General features: G+C 43.3%; 1 protein-coding gene across 1 annotated transcript in view; it reads right to left on the reverse strand.

Moving 5' to 3' along the window:
• st14 (ST14 transmembrane serine protease matriptase) overlaps window positions 1-16600 on the reverse strand; it is a 91860-nt gene that overhangs the window by 36445 nt on the left and 38815 nt on the right. The window contains 5 exon segments of the mRNA XM_084336431.1: window positions 2623-2626; window positions 2628-2693; window positions 2695-2794; window positions 3270-3340; window positions 15288-15448. Of these exon segments, the coding sequence (XP_084192557.1) occupies window positions 2623-2626; window positions 2628-2693; window positions 2695-2794; window positions 3270-3340; window positions 15288-15448 (402 nt within the window).

Below are 16600 nucleotides of genomic sequence, written 5' to 3' on the forward strand. Positions count from 1 at the left end.
GAACTCTGGAGCTCAAGGTGTTTCCGTTGCGGGAAGAGGACATTTAATCCGAGATTGTGTGAGGAAGAGGGGAGAGGCGCACGTCTAGCCTGCGCGCAGTGCGCGGGGACGGTGATTCCCAGTCACGGATGCGCATAGTGCAACGGGGACGGTGATCTCAGTCGAAGCTGCGCGTAGTGGCAGGTGTAGAGAGTGAGGGGAGAGGGGCAAGGCGAACTCCGCCTCAGCCCCAAGAGGAGCGCGGGGCTGGGCTCAGCGCAAGTAGTGGTACAGAGGAGGGCAGAGTGTTGCAGCGCAAAGCAGCGAGCGGTGACGACACAGATCCCACTGCAGACCGCCAGCAATGTAAATAGTGTCCTTGTGCAGACCGTCAGTAGCACAGCGGATGGTATCCAGCTGCAGGGTCACAGAACCGGTGTAGCAGGTACGAAGCAACCTGTTGATATAATGAGGACAGTTGCTGGGATGAAGGAGGGGGGGGGGGGGGTCGTGGCAGGAAGGATTACGGAGGTGGAGGGTGGATCTGTTGAGACACAAGGACTGGGAAAGGGGATGAGGATGAGGGGGGGGAGGGGTGGTGGCAGGGAGGTTTTCGGATGAGGGAGTGTGCCTGGGGTGGTTGTAGCTATTGAGGGAACAGGGTCAGAGGACTCAGTTGAGGGGGTCAGGGTGGGGGTCGTGGCGGGAAGGGTTACAGATGTGGGGAGTGTACCTGGGGTAGCTGTAGATGTTGAGGGGGTCAGGGTGGAGGGAGTGGAGGATATTGAAATGGGGGAGAGGGGGCGGCGGGTGGGGGGTTGCTAGGCAGAAGAGGAAGATTGAGGTAGTTGGGGGGTGTCGAGCTCTCAAGCTAAGAAGGCAGGTGTCGGAAGAGAGAACTTAGCAGTACGCAGAGTACACAGGGGGGTTCATGGGCAGATATGGTTGTTGAATAGTGATGATGACTTTGAGAGCGCCAATCATAGATGCAATGAAACTGTTTTTAAAGTTGACAAAGAACAGGAAGAGTGTAGAGGTGACAGATTTTTTTCCGGATATAGATGTGTTTGTTGTAGCAGCAAAGGAACATATGAGGTTTAAAGGAGATGGTCGTTTTGTTGACACAGATGTATACAGGATGAGGAAGATTGTGCAGAAGGTGCTACAGGGCCCCAGGGTGGTGGAGGCTGGAGTGGAATCGGTGTAGTTTTGTTTTGTTTTATTTGTTTATTTTGCTTTTTTATTTCTGAAATGAGAGTTTTTTTATTGAAGGGACTGGTGTGGTGGTCACTTAGGGCTAGACTTTTCAAGGTGTCCCGATACCGGGGAAAGGAGGCTGAGACTTTTTTTGTTCATCTCATATACTCTTATACTTTTGTGGAATTTTATAAAGACTGGGGCTATGGAGGATTCAGAGACAGGAGCGGGGCGTATCGTTTTCATGCCCGATGGGGAGGCCACGCATTACTCCTTCGGCAGACTTTTCATCGGAGTCGTCATGGGGGATGTTGTCTCTGCCGTCTTTTTATGGTACTGGTACCTTGTTAAAGGGTTGGAAGGTATGACTGTGGGGCTCATCGCGGTCTACGCTGAAATAAACGGTTTCCTGATTCAGCCTTGGAGGGTGATGGTGAAGCGGACTTTGCTGGTTGTTTTCTACCCGATGTTCGGAATGGGTTCATTAGGGCTTTGAGCTCTCGAATCAGCTGCTCGATGGGAAGTCACTGAGGGCTGCCAGTTCCGCACGGGGGAGTGGGAGCTGGTGTTGGAGCGGCATCTGAACCAGGGAGGAAAAGGCGGCCTCGGACGGGGAGGCAAGGGTGACACTGTCTGATGAGGATGTCGGTCCAGAGATGCATCTCGATCCCCATGCTCTGTTTCGGCCCCCGACATCATCGATGCCATGTGATATAAGTCTGGTGGACGGTGGGTGCAGATGTGATGAGGCTGAAGGAGGATGGTCAGCTGAAAGGGCGGGCCCTGTTTATCCACGGGATAAGTTTTGACTGGAGTCTGTCGGACACGCACAAAGGCCTGGTGTGTTGTACCGCGGGGAAAGGTGAAGACAGAGACGCTCTTCTCAGGACACGGTTTCTACAGTGCCTCTCCGGTGTCTCTTTCTCTGATACGCCCAGAACTTTGGATCGTTTAGGTTTCTTTTTTCCCTGTGGGGAAAATTTCAAGTGACAATTTGGTTCAGGTTCAGCATCATTGTCCCTAATTGATTTTTGTTTGTTTGTTCTGTTTTTGACGTTTTGTTGCATCTTGTGTAGTTTTAGTAAAGAATAAAGTTTTTTATAAAATCAAAAAAAAATCTCTCTCTCTCCTCTCTCTCTCTCTCTCTCTCTCTCTCCTCCTCTCTCTCTCTCTCTCTCTCTCTCTCTCTCTCTCTCTCTCTCTCTCTCTCTCTCTCTCTCTCTCTCTCTCTCTCTCTCTCTCTCTCTCTCTCTCTCCTCTCTCTCTCTCTCTCTCTCTCTCGCTCTCGGCTCTCGCTCTCTCTCTCTCTCTCTCTCTCTCTCTCTCTCTCTCTCTCTCTCTCGCTCTCTCGCTCTCTCGCCTCCTCTCCCTCTCTCTCTCTCTCTCTCTCGCTCTCTCTCTCGCGCTCTCTCTCTCGCGCTCTCTCTCTCTCTCTCTCTCTCTTACGCGCAGGCGGTGACTTCAGTGATGGTGATGCCCTGGCGGCTCCGCTTGCCCTGCTCTCTGATCCCCTTCCACCAGCTGACTCAGAACCCGCTCCTCCGAAAACTCCGGCAACATCTCCAGGTCATCGGCAGGGATGTCAAACAGGGACCAGTGGTAGGCTATAACACCCTCACTGGAGCCGTGGATGGATGGAGGACGAGAAAGGGGATAAGAGAATGTTTTGTCATTTAGCTGAATGAATGAAAACTTCATTTAACAGATTGCAGAATGGGTACAATACAGTACGGCTCAATACACACAATTGTTAAGGGGATGCAGACCAGAGAGAGACGTTTGTCTTGTTTCCATCAGGGTCCCCCATTTTCAATTCATATAGTTGAAAGCTGACCGCTTTTATCCAAAGCGACTTACAAGTTCTGTACAACAAGTCGGCAGGACGGGCACAACTCTTTCAACCGAGTAACAATGTTCATCAAACCGTGTTGAAACTACTAGTGTATATATATATATATATACACACTAGTACAGTATATATATACTACAATATAAAATACAGAAATATTTTCAGTGTCCTATTAGGGGCTTGGTTAGTGATGAGATACAGATCCTGAACCTTGTTTTAAGATCCCAGCAGTGTGGACTCCTACCTGAAGGCAGTGATCACAGATTTGGTGTAGTATTTTGCAAGGAAGGGATCTTTCTTGTAGTTTTTCTCCAACTGTGTAAAAGAAAAAGGGAAAAAAAAAAAAAAACAAGGACACACAGTGTTATAGATGCTAAGCCATAGCTCACGGAGAATGAACGAGAATGGCGTTGCTATGGTGACAGAACGCAAAAACTCCGTTCTTGGAACGGCTTTGACTGTGAGAAGCAGGAAGCGGCCCGACGTTCACTGGTTCAGAGACCGCGGGCACCGTCCTCACAGTTTGGACCCATGCCGACCGCAAGAACCGTGAACCGGGTGTGACTTGTGAATTACGTATATACACCTGCATACAACCCATATAACTCTGTATGACAGCATGTACAATAATGCTGTATATAACGTGTATATATATATATATTTATTCTTACCGTATAGTATATCTATCCACATCTGTCTGTACATAGTACCGGCATATAAATATTTGTACATATATGTAGATACTATATCTATACATATCTTTTACCTACTCTTACTGCGATTCGTTTTTTGTTTATCACCGCATAGTTTTTATAACGAAACGCAACAATCTGGGTAGCATTTTACATTTCGCCGTGAACTCAGCTGTAACATTATTACTGACTGTGGATCGCTCGTGCTATCACGCAACGTGATTGGTTGTTTCAAAACAAAGTGGGTCTGGGAAATGAAGTGTGGATTCGCGCAAAATGAATTAATATATATACATTTAATAACGTTAATTTTTAATCGTTGGGCATGGGGGGAGGTATCAAGTCTTTTCAAGTCAAGTGAAGTTGCGTAGCAACAACAGACAATAAGTTGACTCAGAATAACTCATGTACAAATGCCGATATGCCCTACTTTGTTTACTTGTTTATTGCACAATGTCGCTGTATTGGTTGGATTCTTATTATATATTATTACTATTGTATTATGCACATTGTTGCGGGCAATTTAATTTTATAAATAATAAAAAAATATATAAATATTAGAAAGGGCTGGGAATCAAACCCCGGGCGTCGGCTTGAAAGGAATGGGGATAAACCACTAGACCACGGTACTAGACAAAATATATCATTATAAATAGAGCCCACCTAGCTATCTACACAAAATATATACATTGACTGCTCCATTCGACAGGTTTTAACTGGTTAATTATTTTATTCAGCAACATTGCTTTAGACATGGTATGGTATTTATTTTAGACAACAAAACATACAGATCGTTATACAGTATACTGTGTAGGACGTTGTAGCGTCCGTCTAATGACTTTGCGCCTCCTGGCGGCATAAAATAGAACAGCAGCCTGGGTTCCTAATTCATTTCCACGACGTGATATAACCGTGCTCACGTCGCGGCAAAGCGCCCAGGAAAACTAAAAGCTTCATCTGTAGTTATGCTGCTGGCCATAGTGTCTTTATACCTGTATCACTGTACATATTAATATTACAACTCTGTAGATACATCTGATTACCACTACACCCAGTAGTACTCATTTATAAATAATATCAATATTGACTCAATCATGTCCAGTGTTACTGTAGTTCAACACTTAGGCCACAGGGGGTCAGCGACTGAGAAGATTTGTATTGTTAGATATGATTAAGTACATATTTCTATTAGAGCTGAGATACCAGGGGATATATATATATATATATATATATATATATATATATATATATATCTTCTCATCTTCCGTCAACTTCTAGTTAATGGAATAGTGAAATGCAGCTATTCCCAATTCCCTTCCTGGGACCCCTTGGAACCCCCTCGACGGGATCCCCGACCCACCTTTTGATTTTTGATTTGATTGAAGTTTATTTCAAATATGCAACATAACAAACAAACATCAAGTACATATATAGCCTTAAGCCGTTCAAATAATAAATGTATATAAAAACAAAAAAATAACAAAGAACCAAAAAAGTCAAACAAAACTTTGTTTTTCATTTAAATATTTGAAAGGGAGTGGGAAGAAGCATACACTTATTTAATCCCACCCCTATTTACTCATCAGAACATACTATATTTTATTTACTCATTCATACATTACTAGACTTACATTGAAAAATTTACTTAGTTAACAATACATTCTTTTAATAATACCTTATTAATATTTGCCAAACTGTATGTTACCCTGTAGTTTCTCTAGCGATTTTTAATACATATATACAACTATATACCTACATATGCACATATATACATTTATATATACATACATATTGCCAGTTATCAAACCCCTTCTTCATCTCTGTAAAACCATTTGACTGTATTTTATTTTAAACTGTGTTGTGTTTTATTTTATTTAACTCCACAATCAGACCGTTCCATAATTTTACTCCACATATTGAAATACAAAGACTCTTCATGGTCGTTCGAAAACTGCATCTTTTGAAATTAAATGCTCCCCTTAAATTGTAACCCCCATCTTGCACGTTGAACAGTCTTTGAATATTTCCTGGGAGTTTATACATTTTTGCTTTGTACATTATTTGTGCAGTTTGATACATTACAATATCAGTACATTTTTATAATTTTGACTGTAAGAAAAGTGAATGAGTATGTTCCAGATATCCAACCTTGTGAATGATGTGCACAGTTCATTTTCTGTAGGATGGTTAATGGGTGTAATGAGCATTTATAATTATTTCCCCAGACTTCAACGCAGTAAGTTAAATATGGTGAAACTAGTGAACAGTAGCGTAGAGAATGTGAAGTGATTTGTGATCCAGGACCTGCTTTGCTTTGTTTATGACTGAAATGCTCCTTTGAGTACCACTGCTGCAGTGCATACATAAGAATATATGGAATTAACAGTCCTACCCAGTCCGTGGCGGCCTGAAGTCTTGTAAGTACGAAATAGCATGTTCAGATATATGTAACTGCTGCATCATGCATAGCCGTACATGACGAGAAAACGGTCCCAATTAGACCCCTTGCCATCAGCTACAGTGGGCAGCGTACTATAGCAAACACGGTAGTCATCTGTACAAGTACAAGTCACTAGTACAAGCCACGGTTTTAAAGAAGAGTTCACCATCATGTCAGAGGTCACACTGTTCATACCGGTACTTAGCTTTTTTTTTCCTTTCTATCCAATTCTCCCATCCCAATTTAGTCGTTATGCCAATTCCCTTCCTGGTCATTACGCGCATTGCCCCACTGTCGGCCTGGGGAGGGTGTAGAGTTGACCATCACATGCCTCCTCCGATACATGTGGAGTCGCCAGCCGTTTCTTTTCACCCGACAGCGAGGAGAACGTAACGCGTGCAGAGGTTCAAGCTATTTCCCCCAGATCCCCACCCTGCTGAACAGACCGACCAGTAGGAGTCACTGTTTGCAACGATCAGGACACATACCCCACCGGCTTCCCGCCCGCTAACACTGCCAATTGGGACATAATTTTGTCTATACTCTACTACATCCGGCACAATTGTACAGCCCTGTCCTATATTCTATTGTACCTTTATTTGAATTTAGTTTATATATTCCATTTAATTGTATTACTAACTTAATTGTCTGTTAATGTTGCACCAAACAAACCAAAACCATTTGTATGGTCAGTGATAATACCAGGGAGAGGCAGGAGGAGGAAGACTGTTCACAGGATGTTGACGTAGAATATCAAGATGGGCCCAAAGCGGTCCGTTTCTAAAGTCGGCACAATGAAATGTGATCCCAGTGCCATCCCCCCCCACACACCCCCATCTCACTTGGGAGGTGAACCACCATTAGAAAAAATTTCTCCACAGAGAGGTGGAGGGACTCCATGGATATAGGTGGTGCTATCCTCAAGGCCAGTCTGACAGGAGTGAATTAATTTCCTCTTGTGAGGATGAAGTTGTAGCACAACTCTAGTTTTGTAAGACAACACTGGTAGGCTTTATCCATTCATTTAATAATGAATACCCTGTCGGTGGCCTTGCAGATGTGCATCTGGCGCCTGACCAAACAGCCAAAAATACTATTCATATTTCAAACGGGGTATCTGCAGATTTCAACATGTTACATTTAAGACCACTTAGAGCTTAATTGAATACCAATTTCACGACCATATTAGCAAAAAAAGAATGAAAACACACATAGCAACACTGAACTGGCGGCTGCAATTCCAATTTAAATTCTTGTGCATTCCATACAAGCTCTCGCCACCAAGCTCTGCAATAAACTATTAATATGTAAAGTGATGCAGGTGTACGTACTGTAGGTATATAGAAGGATTATATGCAGGTATATTCAAACAGAAAAGGATATATATATTAGGGCTGTTAAAGTGTATCTAGATTAATCTATGGCGTGAACATTTTTCAACGTTCTGAACTTTCAGCAGTATCTTTGCTTGTTCTTTTTTTGCATAGACTCATGCACCTTTTTGAAAATGATCTGACATGAAGATGGAACACATTTTTGTTGTTAATATGATTTATATTACTGGTAGTTCATAAAGGACATTATCGTCCTCTAAGCTAATCTGCATTTTAACATAGGCCTGGGTTGTTTTTATTTCTGTTAGCGCCGCGGATATAAGAAAGAGGTCTTTAAAGCTGAGTCAATGTTGATGGTTGTGTTGAACATTTGTATTTCACAGGAGAGAAACTATATTCAAAGATCAAAGAAAGCTATTAAAATAGTCTTTGAATCTAAATATACTTTCTTTGTGTTGATTCTACATCAACTCTTTCAGGGCCAACAGCGCCCTCTGCTGATGCCCTTCTGGGCCAATGCTGTATCCAATGGAGGAAAGGACTTATTTGCGAGTGCATAAAACATATAAAATATAATAGCAATAGATCTAAATAACATGTGTGGTCGTCAATGAGTTGCTTCCAGTCAAAATGCACGAAACAGATAATTTTTTCATACATTCATTTCCATTTTATACCGTGATGAATATCAATATATTTCTAGAGCGTTCTGTCTCATCTCAATAAACCCCAGCAAAGCGAGCTTAAATGTATTTCCTTAGAAATTGTGCCATTTGTCGCTTGATTTATCAATCGTTTTCAAATAAATGCTAGATTATCGCTATTATACTGTATGTGTAAAAAAAATCAGTTCTCTGTACTTTGGTCGGCGCGACCTCACACACACACACACACACACACACACACACACACACACACACACACACACACACACACACACACACACACACACACACACACACACACACACACACACACACACACACACACACACACACACACACACACACACACACACACACACACACACACACACACACACACACACACACACACACACACACACACACACACACACACACACACACACACACACACACACACACACACACACACACACACACACAGCGGTGATAGGAGCATCTGATTGCCCCAAGACTCGTAACATAAAGGCCTTACTTCAGATCTGATGTCATGCAAAAAGATGAATCCAATTCCTGATCGCCATTCCAAATATTGATCGCGTTTATTGATCCAACGTTATATCAAAGATCCATGCTGCTCCCAGTCCCCACAGCCAATGCAATGGTATCCAGCTGCATCCCCGAGAAGTCAAACCTGGACCGGACTGATTTTTTTGCTGCACTGTCCCAACCAATCCAATCCAATGATGTGCAATACCATCCGGGAGACGATAGGGGGCGGTATTTGCCCTTTGCAAGCTCAGACCCAGTCCCAATGATAACGTCAGGCTGGATGGATGAAAAATGAATGGATATCGCTAATAAAATGCACCATATGTGGATACTGTGATACTGTGAATAATGTATATTTCAGTGGATACTGTGATACTGTGAATAATGTATATTTCAGTAGATAGTAAATTATAACACTACCTTATGCATACTACACCTTATGTGACACTGTGAATACTGTGAATATATTTTTCAGCTAGTTAGATAGTAAATTATATTGACCTATTTGTTTACACTGCTTGTGTTGTGTTTACTACCTGTACCCTTCCCCCATGCTGCTATGATGCCTGAATTTCCCCAAGGGGATCAATAAAGGAATATCTTATCTTATCTTAAAAGAAATATGGATTAAAACCCGGATTTTCTCGGGTTTGGCGCCCAGAGCATGGCGAGTTAACACGGACTATCTCGGGTTTGGCCTCCAGTGAGTTAATTCCATGATTTGACTCAAGTAAATATCTGTTACAAGCTTCGGTCTTAAGTAGAAAAATGCGATTTTGTATCTAGATTAATTAAAGAAAATTGTGAGATTAATTAGTAAAAATTTTTAAATCTATTAACAGCACTAATATATATATATATAGATGCAGTAAATATACATTTATAAATGTATACAAAAACGTCAACGACTTGAATACAAAAACATTTCATATATTTAATATTATTATATTATATAGGTCTAAGCGCTCGTCACCAACGCAAGAGACACCGGTATCGAATCCGGCTTGTGGCAGGGCCTCAGAACAATGACAGACTACAAAGGAACCCCCCTCAAACTGAACAGTGACATCTCCTTAGCAAATGATCTCAACTCCTTCTATGCAAGGTTTGAGGCTGTGAACAACAACACCAGCCTACAAACCACGGCAATGGGGGGGGGGGGGTCTGCTGATGGAGACTCAGTGTTCAGGGTAACAGAGCATGAGGTGAGACGGATCTTTAAAAAAGTGGATATCAGGAAGGCAGCAGGACCGGACGGCATCCCCGGCCGCGTCCTAAAAGTCTGTGCCGACCAACTGGCCCCGGTATTCACTGACATCTTCAACCTGTCCTTGGAACAGGCCGTCATCCCCACCTGTCTGAAGAAGTCCACCATCATCCCTGTACCCAAAAAATCTACGCCCGCTTGCCTCAACGACTACCGCCCTGTAGCCCTCACCTCCATAGCCATGAAGTGCTTTGAGAAGCTAGTGAAGGGCTACATCTGTTCCTCCCTCCCCATCAACCTGGACCCTCTGCAATTTGCATATCGCCCCAACAGGTCCACGGAGGACGCCATAGCCCATGTGCTGCACACAGCAGCATCACATCTGGACAAGAGGCAGGGGAACTATGTGAGAATGCTGTTCATCGACTACAGCTCAGCATTCAATACCATAGTCCCCTCCAAACTCATAGCCAAGCTCAGGGACCTGGGCTTGAACTATGACCTGTGCCAGTGGGTCCTGGACTTCCTGACGGGCAGACCCCAGGTGGTAAGAGCCGGCAACTGCACCTCCTCATCCATCACGCTCAACATAGGGGCCCCCCAGGGCTGTGTTCTGAGCCCCCTCCTCTACTCCCTGTACACACATGACTGCGTAGCACAGCGGAACAACAACACCATCATCAAATTTGCTGATGACACAGTAGTGGTGGGCCTGATCTCTGCCAACGACGAAAGGGCCTACCTGGAAGAGGTAGAGAACCTGTCACAGTGGTGTCAGGAGAACTGCCTCTCCCTGAACGTCAGCAAAACAAAAGAGATGATTGTGGACTTCAGGAGGTCGGGGGTCAAGGACTACAGCCCCCTCAGCATCGACGGGGCACCAGTTGAGAGAGTGAACAGTTTCAAGTACCTCGGAGCCCACATATCCGAGGACTTGACATGGACCACACACATTGACAGTGTTGTGAAGAAGGCACGACAACGCCTCTACTTCCTCAGGCGCCTAAGGAAGTTCCAAGTCAGTCAGAAGATCCTTAGGAACTTCTACTCATGTACAATAGAGAGCATCCTGACCGGCAACATCACCTCCTGGTTTGGGAATAGCACTGCAAAAGACCGTAGCAGACTACAAAGAGTGACACGTTCAGCCGAACGCACAATTAGAGGGGGGCTTCCCACCCTCCAGAACATTTACAACAAGCGGTGCAAGGGGAAGGCTAAGAGAATTATTAAGGACTCGAGCCACCCGAACAACTGCCTCTTTGAACTGCTGCCGTCAGGCAAGCGATACCGGAGTCTTATGGCGAGCACAGAAAGACTCAGAAGGAGCTTCTATCCCCAGGCCATCAGGCTGCTAAACGAACAATAATCGCTAAACGAACAATAATCACTATGCAACAACCATCAAATGCACACAGCACACACACCCACACGCACACACTCACTCAAACAAACAACACACTGCAGCACCCACTCTCCACACTTTAGATCACACAAACACACTTACACTTTATATTTATTGATAAAGGATTTGCACTACAACTCGTACACCTACTGTGAATTGTACCTAAACTGCACCTCGTCCATTTATGCCTTGCACTATATAGTATTGTATATTAGTACACTGCACAGTATTGTATATTGTATGGTAACTACGTCTACGAACATTGTACATATGTCTAAACTGAACACTGTGACCTCTTTTTTTACTTCTAATTTTTACTATTTTTACTATGTTTTATTTCATACTTATCTTGTCATGCACAGTCTCTGGAGCGCAACAGTAAGAAGCATTTTGTACAAAAGTATTCTGTACTTCTGTATGACAACTATTAAAGAAACTTGAAAACTTGGCTGTCAGCGTTGCCTCCGGCTTGGCCGGCCGTCATACTGGCTCAATTGGCAGAGTCAGCGGAAGGGAAGCCCGGGTGGTATTCTGGTCAGTGTAAACAGCGACTCCTACAGGTCGGTCAGGGCGCCTGCACAGCAAAGAAGGGATATGGTGAAGGTAGTGTGACCTCCCACGCGTTACACTTCACCAATGAGAGTCCATGCTGGCAGGTGTAAGAGGTTGCTGGCTGTCTCCTATGTGAGGGAGGAAGCATCTGATAGACTTCAGGACTCCCTAGACCGACCAGTGGGGGGCACATGCGAGCAACGGCCATAAAGGGGAGGGGGGAATTGGCATAACGACTAAATTGGGATGGGAGAAAATCTGAGAAAAACAGGAGAAAAAGTGTATCAAAAAAATATATTTAATATTATTTCATCTCCTACACCCCCCCCCCCCCCCAAATGTAATACATGTGCAAATTAAATTGAAGACTTTATAATACCTCTTAAGGCCTTAAATTGAGAATTATGAATTTAATACTTTTTAATACCCCACAGATACCCTGTTAACACATTGGGGACAAAGCACGGATATATCCGGCTTTCGAATCCATGCGTTGTGGACAGAATCACGGAGATATCCGTGGGAAGTTGTTATTGCTTTTATTCCATTTTAATAACCTGTTCAAGGTCGCAGAGCGGCACTGCAGATAATATAATAATTAGGGCTGTCAGTTTATTGCGTTAATTAGATTAATTAATTACACAGCAAATTATCGCGTTATTAACTCAAAATTAATTACAATTTTTTTTTTTTTTTTTTTTTTAATATATATTTTTTTGTATCTCATTCATTCCATAAGAATGTAGAATACACATTTACAGACTTTTTTTTTAATATGGTTCATTTGCATGTTCTTGGTATCTGATTCTAGGGACATCTATGAATCTCAGGGAATGTATTCCCAGTGTCAGAAATACTGTGGGCTAGATCCACAAAGAATGGATTGCACGGTGCAAGTTGCACCCTTACTTACAATTCATTATGAATAAAAAATGGGGGACCCTGATGTAAACAAGACGAAAGTCTTTCTCTGGTCTGCATCCCAATTGTGTGTATTGAGCCATACTGTATTGTACCCATTCTGCAATCTGTTAATAACATTTTCATTCAATCAATCAATCTGCGCGGTGATTGATTGAATGAAAATTTTATTTTGAGTAAATTGTAATGAACCAAATGAGAATATCAATACATTTTTTTTAATCTTTGACTGTGAATAACACTATGCTCAAATTGACCAGACCTGAAAAATCTAAGCAAATTAATAGATGGAAGATGATTAAACAGAAGGTTTTGTAGATACAGTACTGAATTCTGCCATCCGGACACATGCAATTTGAAATATGATTATAGAATATAGAATATCAGGCGATGGTTATGCGATAAAAATACGATTAATTAGATTAATTAATTACAAATCCTATAATTAATTAGATTACTTTTTTTAATCGCCTGACAGCACTAATAATAATATAATAATGCAGGACCTGCTCAGAGGTCTTTAATTGGCATGCAATTATCCTCAACACACACACACACACACACGCATGCATTGTCTCTGTAGGATCGCTGATGCGATTCGTCTCTGCGATTAACCCATCCCATCGTCCTTCCCCCCCAAGGGCAGCCGGGAGCAGACAGGCGTCAACGTGAGCCGCGCCAGGGGACCAATCCAAGTGCTCCTGTCCGTCTTCGTCAAGGACGCCACAGCGTTAGCAATCTGTTGTTGTGCATGTTTTTCCATTGGGTTTATCTTATCGGGGCGAAACCCTTGCGAGCACGGGGAGAACATGCAAACTCCACACAGAAAGGCCTGGGAGATACCCCACCTGGGTAACTGGCATCATGGAAACCGGTCCCCAAGCGGGAATCGAACCCTGGACCTTCTTGTTGTGAGGCGACAGTGTTAACCACTACACCACCGTGCAGATCTTCCCTACTCTATGAATTTGACAATGTGCAATACCGGCCAGATCCTCTTAGGGGCGCTATCGCGCTACTGCAATGTGCCCTGTGGGCGAACGGATCAGTCTCTTTGTTTTCTTTCAATGGTGTTTTCAGTAGCACGATTCTGGATCTGCAGCCTGTAGCTTGGATTACATTTCGAATCGCAGATTTCACCATGCAATAAGGGGATTTATCATCAGCCAATGGACATATCGATCTGCCAGAAGGCGATAACGGGGAAATGCTCGGAGGGGTCCCACCGGCTCATGGTAAGATCTTTTTCACGTAAATTACAGCCCGATCAGAGCTTGCTATGATACTCAACCAGCCGACCAGCGTATGTGGCTACTTAGACGAACACGGTTATTGGTAATCAATAATAATAAACGACGTCCCCCGCCCCCCCCTTTCATGCATACATGCTTTGGGATCGTCCGGATCATATGCAGTTTGAGTTATTTCTGTAGCATCTGTAAAACGGAAATGCCATTGGATATAACGTTAGCAGCTATTAGCTCTATAACTAGCCTTCCAGAAAATATACTAGCCCAAATCCGCTATAAAGCTTATATTCACGGCGCTATAAAATGAGAATCTATTGATGCATTTTTTTTTGTCTTTAAGCCATTTTGAAGGGACGGTTTATGCACTCAATTGACAATGAGAATGGACAGATAGCAATACTATAAAGTATAGATTTAGCTGTACAAAAAGCCACACGTTTGTTTACAAAAGCTGGCCCTCAACCATTACAGTATATTAGACGGGCCCCAGTGGCCGCGAAAGTGTTAAAAGCCGTCATTCTGTTTTGAGTGCAAAGCTCTTCCTCTGTGACCGAGTAACACAGTATCTTCAGTCAGACCGGCTCCACGCTCATCCAGCACGGCCAACTCCTGCAGCCCTTCACTTAGACTGCGTAACGTTGATGTGATTTAAGTTAACAGCGTCCTGCCACGCTGTGCTCCAGAGTGGTGCTACAAACATCTCCATTACCTTAAATAACAGGAGGTGCCGTTGAGTGGAATGACAAAGAGAATGCACACCATTTTATTCCACCCACGCACATTTTTGCCTTTAGCAATCTGTGTGCACCAGGAGACACCGGTTTACAACGCATCTCCGCTGTGACCGGCGGCTACAACTGATCCTTAGACTAGAGGGAGAACGAAACTGTGTATCGCTTGTTGTCAACTATTAACTATGAAGTCAACTGTAAACTACTGCTTGTGAACTGTATAGGCAATCCTATGGACCAAAGTCGCCTCGAGGCTCCGGGTATGATGTAATATTGTATGCAGTTAGACACGCTCCGAATTAGTACTGATGAATGCATGAATGAATGAATGAATGAATGAATGAATGAATGAATGAATGAATGATAGATAATGAACAATAGAATGACCCCAATGGGAATGAAACCCCTAACCCCCGGCAGCGTTAGTGGCATTCTGGAAGCGCTGGTCACTCTACCCATCGAGCTTAACACAGGACGATAAATGGCATGTTATAATAACATGATTGATGATCACACAACTTGGTTTAGACTCACAATCTCTTCCAGGTCGTCGGCCAGCACCTGGAACTCTGTGCTTTTGGTATCCTCCAGCTTCTGGTTGTATGGCATGTTCTCCAGCTTCATGTGTCCGCTGAACACCTGCTTAGCAGCCACACGCTGCTCACTAAGGGTGGCCTCTGAATCAGCATCTTTGACTGGCGGGAGAAGAGGGAGAGGAGAGCGAAAGGTACTTGATAAAAAAAAAAAACACACGCATGGCCGTCCGCGCCGAGTCCGACTTCAGAGCAGGCGGAAGCGCACGGATTTACATCGGAACAGCTGTAAATGCCTAGTCTGTATGCAAAGTCAGTCCCCGTTTGAAGATTTTTTTTTAAGATTTCCAGTTCCAGTGTTCTATTCTGTAATTGTCCATTTTGCATGTATAACCCGTTATTATCTCATTAATTAGAATGTTAGAATGAATTTTAGAATGATGAAATCAGTGTGACTATACTCCACTCAGTATGGTTTATTTGTATTGGGAAAGATACAGACACATTAGCTGGTTGAACAACATCTATATGTGTGGTAATAATGCAGATATTGAGTGTATTTCTGTGAAAATGCGCGTGGCATAGGGATGGGTACCGAATTCGGTACTTTTGAGGTACCGAACCGAAACACGTCGGTACTACCTTTTTTTTACTTTTTTTTTTTTTTACTTTTTTCTTTTCATGTCAACGTTCACACGCACAATATATGCTTACCTAGGATTTGACTTGATTCAACAACAAAGCAGTCGGAGCAATGACAAGCCGAAAACTGTCGAAATTGTAGTTATTTGAAGTTTGGATTATTTTTTTACGACTGAGGTAGGTAAATTAAATTTCTTGAGACTAAAGTACAGAAAAAAGGTACCGTTGGGTACCGGTATCGATTCACAGGTACCGGTACCGGTATCGGTTCAAATGTGAAAGGTACCCATCCCTAGCGTGGCACACTCCTCAAATTCCAACCGAAGCGAAAAAATGCACTTCCCGCGCGCGAGTCGCCCGCACGCAGCCGTTGTGAACAGCGGCGCCCGTTAACATGGGAGCGAAAGTGAAGCGCTGATCTTTTCACAACTACATTATTAAGGATAGAGGAATTCAAGCCTGTCAAGCAGGCTAACATTAATGGGAAATGAAAAAATCCAAATAAACTACTGTTAGATTCTTACATCAAAGAGGCAAGCTTTCAAGGTTAGCACTTAGCAGTAAATGTTCTTCTGATGGCTCGGCTGTCCTGGCAGCAGTAGAACGAACACGTGCCAAAACGTATCACTGAACGTATCACAGATACGTATCACAGATTTGACTAAAGACTGT

Source organism: Notolepis coatsorum (assembly GCF_963971535.1).
Source record: "Notolepis coatsorum genome assembly, chromosome: 19".
NCBI classification, from domain to species: domain Eukaryota; kingdom Metazoa; phylum Chordata; class Actinopteri; order Aulopiformes; family Paralepididae; genus Notolepis; species Notolepis coatsorum.